At 46.2% G+C, this 11,477-nt stretch overlaps 1 protein-coding gene across 1 annotated transcript; it reads left to right on the forward strand.

Annotated features, from left to right (window-relative positions):
- Positions 1 to 1,340: 1,340 nt before the first annotated feature.
- Positions 1,341 to 9,910, forward strand: TMED4 (transmembrane p24 trafficking protein 4). Its single transcript, XM_077262757.1, has 5 exons — positions 1,341 to 1,569; positions 3,848 to 3,948; positions 4,921 to 5,046; positions 6,368 to 6,514; positions 7,463 to 9,910. Exons 1-5 carry the CDS (start codon positions 1,407 to 1,409, stop codon positions 7,610 to 7,612), a joined length of 687 nt encoding a protein of 228 aa, XP_077118872.1. The 5' UTR covers positions 1,341 to 1,406; the 3' UTR covers positions 7,613 to 9,910.
- Positions 9,911 to 11,477: the final 1,567 nt, after the last annotated feature.

Consider the following 11,477-nt stretch of genomic DNA (forward strand, 5'->3'; position numbering starts at 1 on the left):
CGTGCAGTGCACGACGCTAGTGTGAAAGTAGCCTTAGCTGCCTCGAACCTTCAATCACTTGATCGTATATACTATGCTGCAATACTACAGCCTTGCAGAACACGGCTAAATTGCGGTTGCGAAGCTCAGTCGCAGGCTGGACTTCATAGAAGGAACAACATAGCAGCCATGGGACACTTCAGCAGACCCCTCGATGCCATTGTAACCCCTCGATGCCATTGTAACCCATCAGCAAACTCAGACTCCAGCGGCAACAAAGGCGTGGACGGACAGACACGGTGATGTCATCGCGCCGGAGCGTGCACAGGATGTCAGTCACGATGCTCCGCTGGGACCGGCTGTTCTGGAGGCCGCAGTAAAGTGAACGACCTAATGAACAGAGAGAGGTGGCGCAGGGAGACTGTGTCCTTCTGATGTACCGCGCAGTTGTGTTCTGCGCCCACCGATTCAGTAGAGGATGGCAATTGCTCTGTGTGGACCCCTCAAGAGTACAGAACCCTGAGTGGGCGACCCCTCTTCCCCAGGTCCAGCGCTGGGTTTCTGCCGCCGCTCCCAGTATCTGATATCGTCTGCAGCGCTGACATCACATCGACAACGCTGCATCCAATCAGTGAGTTCAGCGGCTTTTGAACAGATTGTGCCATCGACTTGGGCAGAGCCAGGTTGCTCACTGATTGACTGCAGCGTTGTCGTGATGTCAGGAAGCTGGAAGTGGCGGCGAAGACTCAGTGATAGACTGGGGGAGGGGGAGTAAAGACCAGGGGACAAACACACAGATAGCTCCCCTCTGTGAGTCAGTAGTAATGGAAGGGGCTTGCTGTCTAGCTCAGTTCATTAGCTCAGCCAGCCCCCTACCCCTCAGCCAGCCCCGTTCTACGTATGAGGACATACATGCGGTCTTATATTGTAGCCAGCAGCTCAGTTTTCAGAAATCAGGTACTTTAGTAAGCTTTATTCACAATTATACACCTGTTTTATGTCGCCATCACTATTTTGGCACATGGGAGTATATATTGTATTATATAGTGTATAATACTAACAATAATGAGCAGCAGCAAAAATGGCTGTTGCAGTAAAACTTCCACCTCCCACACTGCTCTCCACCATCATTAAGTATCTCTATTAAAATGTTCTGCTTTTAATTAGAAATGTTCAGAAATGAGCAAAAACCTGCGCGCAGTGACGTCACTCAGCCGGATGGAAGATGGCGGCTCTGAGGTGACGTTGCCCTCCAGCCAGTGGTGACGTTGCCATAGTCCGGAGCCAAGCCTCGCTTTCAGCATTGCTTAACCCCGCCCTTAGACAGCCTACAGCCAATCAGCAGCCGAAGATGCTTTCCGGACGGAGGCGTGACACGCAGGAGGCAACAGCCAGCGCACAGCCCAGTACTATCACTACTGTCAGTCATGTCTCCCCTCGCCCCGGGTTGTGGGACCCTCAGACCGAAGCTAGTCCCGCTGCTCGTGCTGCTGCTGCACCTCGGCCTGGCCCGGGGCCTCTATTTCCACATCGGGGAGACGGAGAAACGATGCTTCATTGAGGAGATCCCGGATGAGACCATGGTGATAGGTGAGAGCGGCAGGTGCGGCTTGTGCTGAGCGCTGGTTGCTACAGGGTTAAAAGCCCTGACAGGTGCCTGCAGTGTTGCTGTGGCAACGATTTTATACTTTTGTGGTAACAGTTGTAACAAACTCCGCTGCTATGGAAACAGATTTAAAAGTTGTTTGAATTTAAAGAGACAGTAACCGAAATTCTGCTTCTTGCTCCAGATATGCGGGCGTTATGTAACATCAGGAGGCAGATAACAGAGAGCAATAGACCTTTAAGCCTGTGGAGATTTTATTTTACTGGCTGTTAGTGATTTATTTTAACTGGTAGAGCTGTGAGAGGGATCGGGTGGGTCTCACTGATGCCATATTGGGGTACATGTTAAGTATTGATCGGTTTTATTGTTTTTCTTTTTGTATGAGGTGCTGTGATAAAAAGATGACAATTTTGGTGTGTTTTTTTTACATCTGCTGTTTTGAGTGAAACAATCTCATATATTGACAGGACTTTTACATATGCGGTCATAACAAATGCCTTTTTTTCATAACTTATTACATTTATTTTGAACTGGGAAAATAAAACTTTTCGCATTATGTTGTGTTTTTTTTTTTCGTTTTAAAAATATATATATATATATTTTTTTGCTTTTCACTTTTTCTATTTTTTTTCCCCAGTCACATAAGGGAATTGAACCTGCAATTATTTCTGCTCTATATACTGCAATACTGTACTATGGGTGTGTAGTAAAAATCACGGCCTGCTGTAAACCCCCCGTAGTTTGTGATTGGGGTTAACGGGAGAACTAGCATGGCTGCAGTAGGGGTCTCCAGCAGGTCCCTTGCTGCCCATCAGCATCCCCAATTGTGTTGAGTGGAGGTCGATGGACCGAGTCATGGTGCATAAATGGCTGACGGTGACTGACAGCCGCATTTAGGAGACTATTGTCAGCCATCAGTGCTAGCCCACCGCTGGTCGCTGCTGTCAGAGGCTGATGGCAGCTGTGTAGTACAGTTCCCATCTGTCCCGTGTGCACTGGGCCCAGCTCCACACACCCTGACTCACTCCATGACCCATATATCCATCATACATCATTAAAGGGGTGGTCCGAAACGAATATTTATTTTAACCTTAAATGACTAATCTCATAATCTAATCTTCTTTTTCAAATATATTTTAAATATAAAGTCCCTATTATACTATGACAACTTTATTTATTTTACTACTTCCTCTTTGATGCTTCATTTGAGAATCCCCAGTGCATGCTGGGACACTAAAAGGAGGCGTCATCAGGGGGCAGAGGATGCGGTCACTGTCCCTGCCCCCTCCCTATAGCGAAGCTTCATCGGTGACGTCCGTGGCCGGGATAGTCCCCCCTGCGCCGGACTTATGCTCAATAGGCTGAATGACAACAAATGTCAATTAGTAAAATAAACCCCTTATTTTAGTACCATATTTATTTGCTGTGAATGTGCGGATACTGCTACAGTGATGGGGGGAGATGTATTTGGTCCGTACAATGGTTTGGGGTCGGTGGTGTCACATCCACATGAAGGCCAAGCCCTGAGATTTCCAATACATCACCTTCAAGAATCGTTTGATTATTTCTGCCTATTATGTCACCCCCTTTGATAGAGGTAATGACGTGATCAGTGTCAGAGTTTTAATCTTTAACCAACGCTGCATGACCAGCTCTATCCTCACCTACTGTATCCTCACCCATCCCTTGTAGATTGTGAGCCCTCGTGGGCAAGGTCCTCTCTCCTCCTGTACCAGCTGTGACTTTTATTGTTTAAGATTATTGTACTTGTTTTTATTATGTATACCCCTCCTCACATGTAAAGCGCCATGGAATAAATGGCACTATAACAATAAAAAATAATAATAATAATAATAATCTTATGGCTGATGGGTATCTTTGTGTGTTCTTTATATTGTGGCCGCTCCTGTTTATCTGAGATTCCGTTATTGCTTTATACTGACACATTGGGGGAGATCCATCGTGGTGTAATGCAGTGTGCACCATCCTCATCGGCACACGTCAGACATGTTAGTGTCTCCTAACCCTCCATCACTGACAAGTAGAGGGTCTGATGCCCCTCGTGTGAGCAGTGGTGGTAGCCATCTGTGCACCCACCGTTTATGGGACGGGTGGTCACACATGTTCTGCTGGATCATACAGTCACAGAAGTGAATGTAGCGATGGTCTCAATAGGGCAGTTTTCAGGTTATCGTGGAAAGAAAGCACAGTCCAAGGTGAGAGAAGAGCTGGATTCATCAGTCTCGTTCCTTTTAATTGCAGGAAATTACAAGACTCAGCTGTGGGACAAACAGGCCGAGACGTTTCTGCCGTCAACGCCAGGTCTGGGCATGCATGTCGAGGTGAAGGACCCTGACGGCAAGGTAAATAGAGGCTATTCTCGCTGCATCTTGTGTATTACCCCTGTAAGACCATTGGAGATGCATGGAGACAAATTGACATGTCTCATATATTATATGGTTCTTGGCTGCTATTCTCAGCCCAACCTGACCCTTGTTCTCCTGACAAGAACTAATGACCTCATACGCATATGTCACGCTGATAATTCAGGTCAGAAGACCCTTCAGTCGAGCTGGGACTGACAGCCTGAGCATGTATAATGGGGTCTCGTGAAGCCGCTGAAAGACAGCGTTGATGCAGCTTCTTAGAAAAGACCCTGAAGTTGTAGCAGCTTTCAGCTTTATTATTAAACCTTTATTGCAGGCTACTTGCTGTTAACCAGTAACCACAAGAAATTATTTTGCTCTCATTTCTTATTTGACAGTCGCTCTCAGGACTGGGCTATTAGGCATCAGCACCTCAAATATCTGTGTGGCCCTTCCCTAAGGCTATACATGATATTTTATAGCAGGGCTGTGTTTGTCAGAGTCTGGCTGTGTGTGGGGTATACATGATATTTTGTAGCAGTGCTGTGTTTCAGAGAGTCTGGCTGTGTGTGGGGTATACATGATATTTTGTAGCAGTGCTGTGTTTGTCAGAGAGTCTGGCTGTGTGTGGGGTATACATGATATTTTGTAGCAGTGCTGTGTTTGTCAGAGAGTCTGGCTGTGTGGGGTATACATGATATTTTGTAGCACTGCTGTGCTCAGAGAGTCTGGCTGTGTGTGGGGTATACATGATATTTTGTAGCAGTGCTGTGTTTGTCAGAGAGTCTGGCTGTGTGGGGTATACATGATATTTTGTAGCAGGGCTGTGTTTCAGAGAGTCTGGCTGTGTGAGGAGTGATACGGAGAATGAAGCTTTATGTATCTCATCCATCTGGTAACAGATTTGCATTATATGTCTTATTAACCATAGTTTGAATCTAATTTCATCTTGATTTTTCTTTCTTGTAGATCATCCTCTCTAGGCAGTACGGTTCTGAAGGCCGATTTACCTTCACATCTCACACCCCCGGGGAGCACCAGATCTGCCTGCACTCCAACTCTACCAGAATGTCCCTTTTTGCTGGAGGCAAACTGGTATATAATTCTTACTGTGGACATTCATATCATATGTTAGGATTGAGAGCAGCCATGGCGTTGTGGTGTTCAGCCTTATCTCAGAGTAATACGTCACTCTGTCTCTGGAGGACCTAGACAGCTTATTGCTTTTACCAGACCCCATGTAATTCTTCTTCTCTCTGTGGAGGCGCTGCCGCTTCATTCTACCGTAGATTACACTTGATTGCATTGGTATAGGGTTACCCCGCCCCCCCCCCCCCCCCCCAAAAAAAAAAAAAAAAAAAAAATAACTGTAAAACATAGTTGATAATGCACAGCACAATGTATCACAAAATATTTGTTAAACACACAAAAAGATACTACACTACAAAATTAATAACAGACGGAATAGAGATGTTCACAAAGTTAAAGGGGTTATCCTGGATTTTGCTGCCCGGTCACTCTCACCTGGCTAAAGGAGGTCACAGACCGCTCCTTCTGGCGATTCTCCTACTTCCTGTGATGTCGACAGAGCAGATCCTTCTCTTTCACTCTGCTCTGTCGATGGATCATCACCACTGATGTCATTCTTATTTCCCGCTGTGTGAGGCAGAGCCGGTTGTCAATCAACATTACGTCAACCGAGCAAGAAGCAGGAAAATTGTTGTCAGGAGTCGTCCGAGATCTTTGCAGGGAGCACAGGCGGGTTGTTAGCCATTACCTGCCGATTGCTGTGCCACTTATTGGATGTAGCAATCATGAAAGTCCGTAACGAGCCTTGCCGTATGGCTCAGGATATTCTTCTTTTAGGATTGCTACATCCAATAGGTATCACTAGAGTTAGATTCCTCTCCCAATCAGAAGATGATATTTGCATATTTTAATTCCCATAGGACCATTGCATGGCTTATAAGTCTCCTTACACTTCCCTGTCCACAAGGAGATGTATTATCTCTTATGATCCACAGAAAATGCATTTTCGCCTCTTCCAGCGGTGCTTGTTTGGTCCTGCTGTTCCCGGTGGGTGACGTTATTGTCACGTCACTGCTGCTCATTTCCATCTGAGCAAACATCTGCAGTGAAGAAATATTGAAGGCTGCAGTCAGTCAGTAGTTGCTGATTGGCTGCAGCGCTCAGGTGACATGAAAATGTCATGTGAACACAGGGAGATCAGCTAGAATGGCGCCGGTGCAGGAGGTGAGTATCGGCTTTTCTTATTTACTTCGGGGGACTTGGGCATTTAAAAATGGGGCTGCCAAGTAGTGCACAACCCCTTTAATAATTCTGTATGTTCAGGAAGCTGATTTTGGGAATAACCCTTTATTACCTGGGCATGACAACAGACTTTCGTTCCTTGCAGAGAGTTCACTTGGACATCCAGATTGGAGAACACACAAACAATTACCCGGAGATCGCAGCAAAGGACAAACTAACAGAACTACAGCTCCGGGTCAGACAACTCCTGGATCAGGTGGAACAGATCCAAAAGGAGCAGAACTATCAGAGGGTAAGATGGCGGAGCCGCAGGTGGGAAGTCCAAGCCAAGTTCTTTACTCGTTTTCCATGGTTTAGACTAAAACACTGGTATATGGGTCGCAGCGTCACATTGTACCACCACTTGTAATGGTCGTCATTGGCTGCACTGTAAGTCGCCTGGGACCTGGGTACATTTAGCAGTTTTTCTTTGTCATTCCACAACCTAATGATTTCCCAGGGTCGGGGGGATCATCAGTATAGCGTGATATCGTGCTTTACACATATATAGAGAAATATTGGTGTGTGCACTCAGTGAGACCGGGAGGTGCTGGTTGATCGGGGTTTTGTCCTCATCGTCAGGTCATGGATTAATCCACATCACTGTCCAAGGCTGAAGATAACAAAGTAACGTAGAGTAGGCAATGTGGAGGTATATGGACATGGGCAAAATAAATGTACAATGCTTCGACCCTTCCTGGGTATTAATCATGCATTTGCTTTATCCAGATGGAGAAGAGTAAGTGCTCCGGCGCCAATGCAGTCTGTGTGGCTCCTCTTTGCTTTATCCACATGAATACGTGATTATTACTCGGGAGGGGTCGAAACGTTGTAAATTTATTTCGCCCATGTCTATATACCTCCACATTGCCAACTCTATATCTGCACATTAAAATTACTTTTGCATCTTCTAACTTAGAGTGCAGTGGATTATTCCATAATCATTGAAAATCTGAAGACCCCCGTGCTCATTAGCCTAAGGTAATACTCCAGATCGGCTGGTAGTCTAATCTATATGTGGCCGCTATTCCTCAGTATAGGTGGCTCTCTGATCTAATTCCTAGAGCGGCTGCTGAGTGTGACCCCCCCATTCCATTTATTACATCCATCCACACTAATAGGCTAAAGTCCCCCGTGAGACCTCTAGACCATCGGACTAATAGGAGCCGCGTATCCACTGATTCCTTTCTCTTTGTTGCAGTATCGTGAAGAGCGATTCCGACTAACCAGCGAGAGCACGAACCAGCGCGTCCTGTGGTGGTCCATTGCCCAGACCCTCATCCTCATCCTCACTGGCATCTGGCAGATGAGACACCTTAAGAGCTTCTTCGAGGCCAAGAAACTAGTGTGAACCGTCTACCTCCATGCCCAGCTCTGCCTACTGTGTACCCGCCACGTGTGGACAAGAAGAAATGGTTCCCCATTATTATCCCCATCTGCTCGATACCAGTAGATATTCTCTTTATATGAACAGACCTACAAAAAAGCCCAAAACTCAATGAAGACCGGTGGGTTCTAAGCTCCAATCGCTCAGGTCCTGGCTGCTGCCGTCACTTATATTTATAGGTCTCCACCATTCACTCCCGGCGGCGGCAGCAGCGTCTATATGGGGTAGGAAGGTTTGTAACAAATAAAAGTGAAATGTTATCGGTTCCTGCAGTAAGTGAATGGAGCCTGATAATGAGGAGGTTCCAATTCTTGCATTCGTGTGTTTCCACTTCTCTATACGGCCATTAAAGGGGTTGTCCGGCCGGCAAACAATTTTCATAATGGGTTACAATGATAACGGGACGTCACTCTTCCTGATCTCTCGCTGTTCCTGTTCCGCCGCTTCCCCTTCTCTTGGTCACCACTGCTCAACTGACCGGACCCCAGGAAGAGTCTGAATGGTGGTGGGATAGGTAGGACTTTCTTTTCTATGTTTTCTTATCTGAACAAGCCCCTTTAAAGGATATTTTCATCCAAAAGCAAACCCCTTCAGGTAAGTATATGTTCAAGTAGTTATTCCATCTGCTTATGGGAACGCTGGGCGATAACCAGTATGGCTGCCAGTCCAGATCCTCAGCAGCCGTCACTAAGCTTTCCTAGATTCCTAAATTGTAGTTATTCCGAGATGTAGGGGCAGCCATTGCTTATCTCTGCCATTATGGGGAAACCAGTAGACCTGTAACAATGGGTGGTTCTTATCTTGTGGTACATTTTGGATAAATTTAGAGGGAAGAAACCGGATTTTCAGGGGAAGTTCTCTTTAAAGGGAATCTGTCTTTATGTTTTTGCTCTGTAATCAGAAGGAGGGGCTGAGACACTGATTTCAGCGATGTGTCACTTATTGGGCTATGTGCTGTTTCTATACAATGAGTATTTTATCAGCAGGAGATTATCAATGCGGGACTACAGCTCACATGCATACTGGTCTAACCCCAACACTGATTTATCAGCTTTCTGTTCATATGCAATGTACACATAAAGCTGTGGTGTGGGCGGGGGCAGCTTATTGAGCTCTGCTACATCTAAAATCTCTGATTGTGTCACAACTGCTGTACCCAGTAACCTAATTGACACATTGCTGGAATCAGGGTCTCTTTTCCTACATTGTGTTGCTCTCAGATGAAAAAGCAGAAACCTGGTGAAAGATTCCCTTTAAATGCTATAGGGAAACTGGTGCAAAGGAAAAGTGGAGGTGCAGTTTGGTGAGAATTCCCATTATTGGCAGATATTCACAATTTGTGCATTTAGTGATTTGCAGACTTGTCGGTATGTTAGTAATCTGTAGATATAGGGCATCGTCTGATGCCAGCTTATATTTTATTTCTACACTACTAAATGATGTAAACTATAGACTACTAGTTTTAAAGGCAATTTCAGGTTTTTACTACCTGATGTGAGAGCAGCACCAGGTAGGGGCAGAAGCCCTGATTCCAACAATGTGTCACTTACTGGGCTCCTTCCTGTAGTTTTGATTAAAAACGGTTCTCTGAATGATGAGCTCTGTATAATCCGCCCACACCGCTGATTGGCAGCTTTCTGTGTACACTGTGCATAGGCAGAAAGCTGCCAATTGGTGGTGGGGGGGGCGGGATAGAACTACACGGCAGCAGGTTTACTAGTCCTGTAGTGATAATCTTCTGCTGATGAAACAGTGATTGCACCAAAACTACAGGGAGCAGCCCAGTAAGTGACACATCGCTGGAATCAGGGCTTCTGCCCCTGCATTATGCTGCTCTCAGGGTAGCAAAGACCTGGTGACAGATTCCCTTTCATGGTACAAGAGGAATAAATGTCTGGGAGATCTGTGGCATTAACCCTTTGTTTACACCGCATATATTTATTTTTTTTTGCATCTAAAAGGGGCTTGTAAATGTCACTGTCCGCGCTGCAGCAGCTTCTCCGTTCATCTGTGCGATGGCTTTTCTTTAGCAGAAGTTTCTGCCGCCGGTGGTCCCAGCCCGATGCCTCCCCCCGTGGTCACACTGCTAGAGCACTGATTTGTACCTTACAATAATTAGGGTGACACTACATCCCCCCCCCCCCCTTGCTCGTCATGGCCCCCAGAACGATGTGTCTGATATTTTATTACTGGGGGATTACATCAAAGAATATTTGTCTCTTTCTGTGACTATTGACTTGTAATAAAGAGAATATTTCCGTGTCCATGAGATCGGTGTCTTGTGTCCAGCGGTGATGTGTGGGGTCCACGTCTGGATTGTGGGGTCCGCTGGAGGGCGAATGGATGTGTGACGTGTGTGCGCCTGTTTGATGAGCGTTGTACACTGAATGGCCTCTTTATTAGAGACAGTTCTGATTAAAGGTCTATAGAAATGACGTAACCGCAGCATGCACCATAAGGCCGGGGTCCTGTGACAATTTGTCCCCAAATTGTGGCATCCCTGGCGCTATCGCCCATCAGCACCGCAGGCGTTATACCTCAGAGCTGCACTCCTATCGCTAGTTACACTGTGGGATTAAGAATAAGGCCTCGTTCACACATCCCTGTTTAAACACGTCAATGAAGAAAAGGTGCTGGTGTCATCAGTGTACGATCCAGGAGTCTGCCTTTAAAGGGAATTTGTTACCAGGCTTTTCCTGTCCCATCTCAGAGCAGCATGATGTAGGGGCAGAGACCCTGATTCCAGCGATGTATCACTTACTGGGCTGCTGTCTGCAGTTTTACTAAAATCTGGTTGCGAATCTACCAATTGTCTGAATGCTGAGCTCTATAACCCCGCCCACACCACTGATTGTTGGCAGCTTTCTGTGTACACTCTGCATAGGCAGAAAACTACCAGTCTGGTGAGGGTGGGGTTATATAGAGGTCATGTATGGAAGACTACATGGCAGGAGGTTTACTAGTCCTCCAGTGGTCATTTCCTGTAAATGTGAAGGTCTGCTACCATACTGTTCCAGTTTTACTTACCCATGATTTAATATTCCACCCTGGATGTTTTTTTTATAGATTATAATGGGTTCATGTGGTCTCCATGAAAAAAAACAAAACCTGAAACACGGATGTGTGAACAGGTCTTAACTGAGATCATGCAGAGTCCATACATTTGTTGACTGCTTCCACCTCAGGATCTTGTGTTGCTGGACCATTATTCTACCGCTCAGCAGATGTGACATACCAGGGATACTAATGGGAACTGAATATAAAGGACAAATGCCCCACGAGGCTAGTGCTCGCCAACTGGAGGCCTCAACAGCTCGTCCACGTATGACTCCGCAGGAACGGGGCGACGGCGACCATAGGCACGATATCCCCATAGAGAAGGCAGAGCTGGGTTATTATCACCTCTGCCCTCCTGATCACTGTATACACAGTGCTGAGCAAGTATATAGATACGGAGCAGTAACAGGGCTTCCTCCTCCCGTCCGGAGATCACATGGTCACCAGATGCCAAAAGGGAAAAGGATCTGCTGGATTGTGGCACCGCAGGCTTTATATGCCCCGTAACTGGGGCTAATATGGGCACTCCAGTTCCGATAATAAAAATGAATATAAATGCTGAATTGCCGTCCAAATGCGTTTTATAACCTTATGAGGGATAAATAAAAAGCAGAGGAAAATCTAAAATTGAAAACAGAAAGACGATGGAAGGCTGGTAGTGAAGAGCGACCGTGCTGGGATAAGGTGTTATCTGAGCATGCTCAGGTGCTGACAGCTTGTCTTCGGCGTGCTCGAAAAATATGTCCGAGTCCCCGCGGCCGCTGGCTCTTTG

The sequence above is a fragment of the Ranitomeya variabilis genome, chromosome 5 (assembly GCF_051348905.1).
Source record: "Ranitomeya variabilis isolate aRanVar5 chromosome 5, aRanVar5.hap1, whole genome shotgun sequence".
NCBI classification, from domain to species: domain Eukaryota; kingdom Metazoa; phylum Chordata; class Amphibia; order Anura; family Dendrobatidae; genus Ranitomeya; species Ranitomeya variabilis.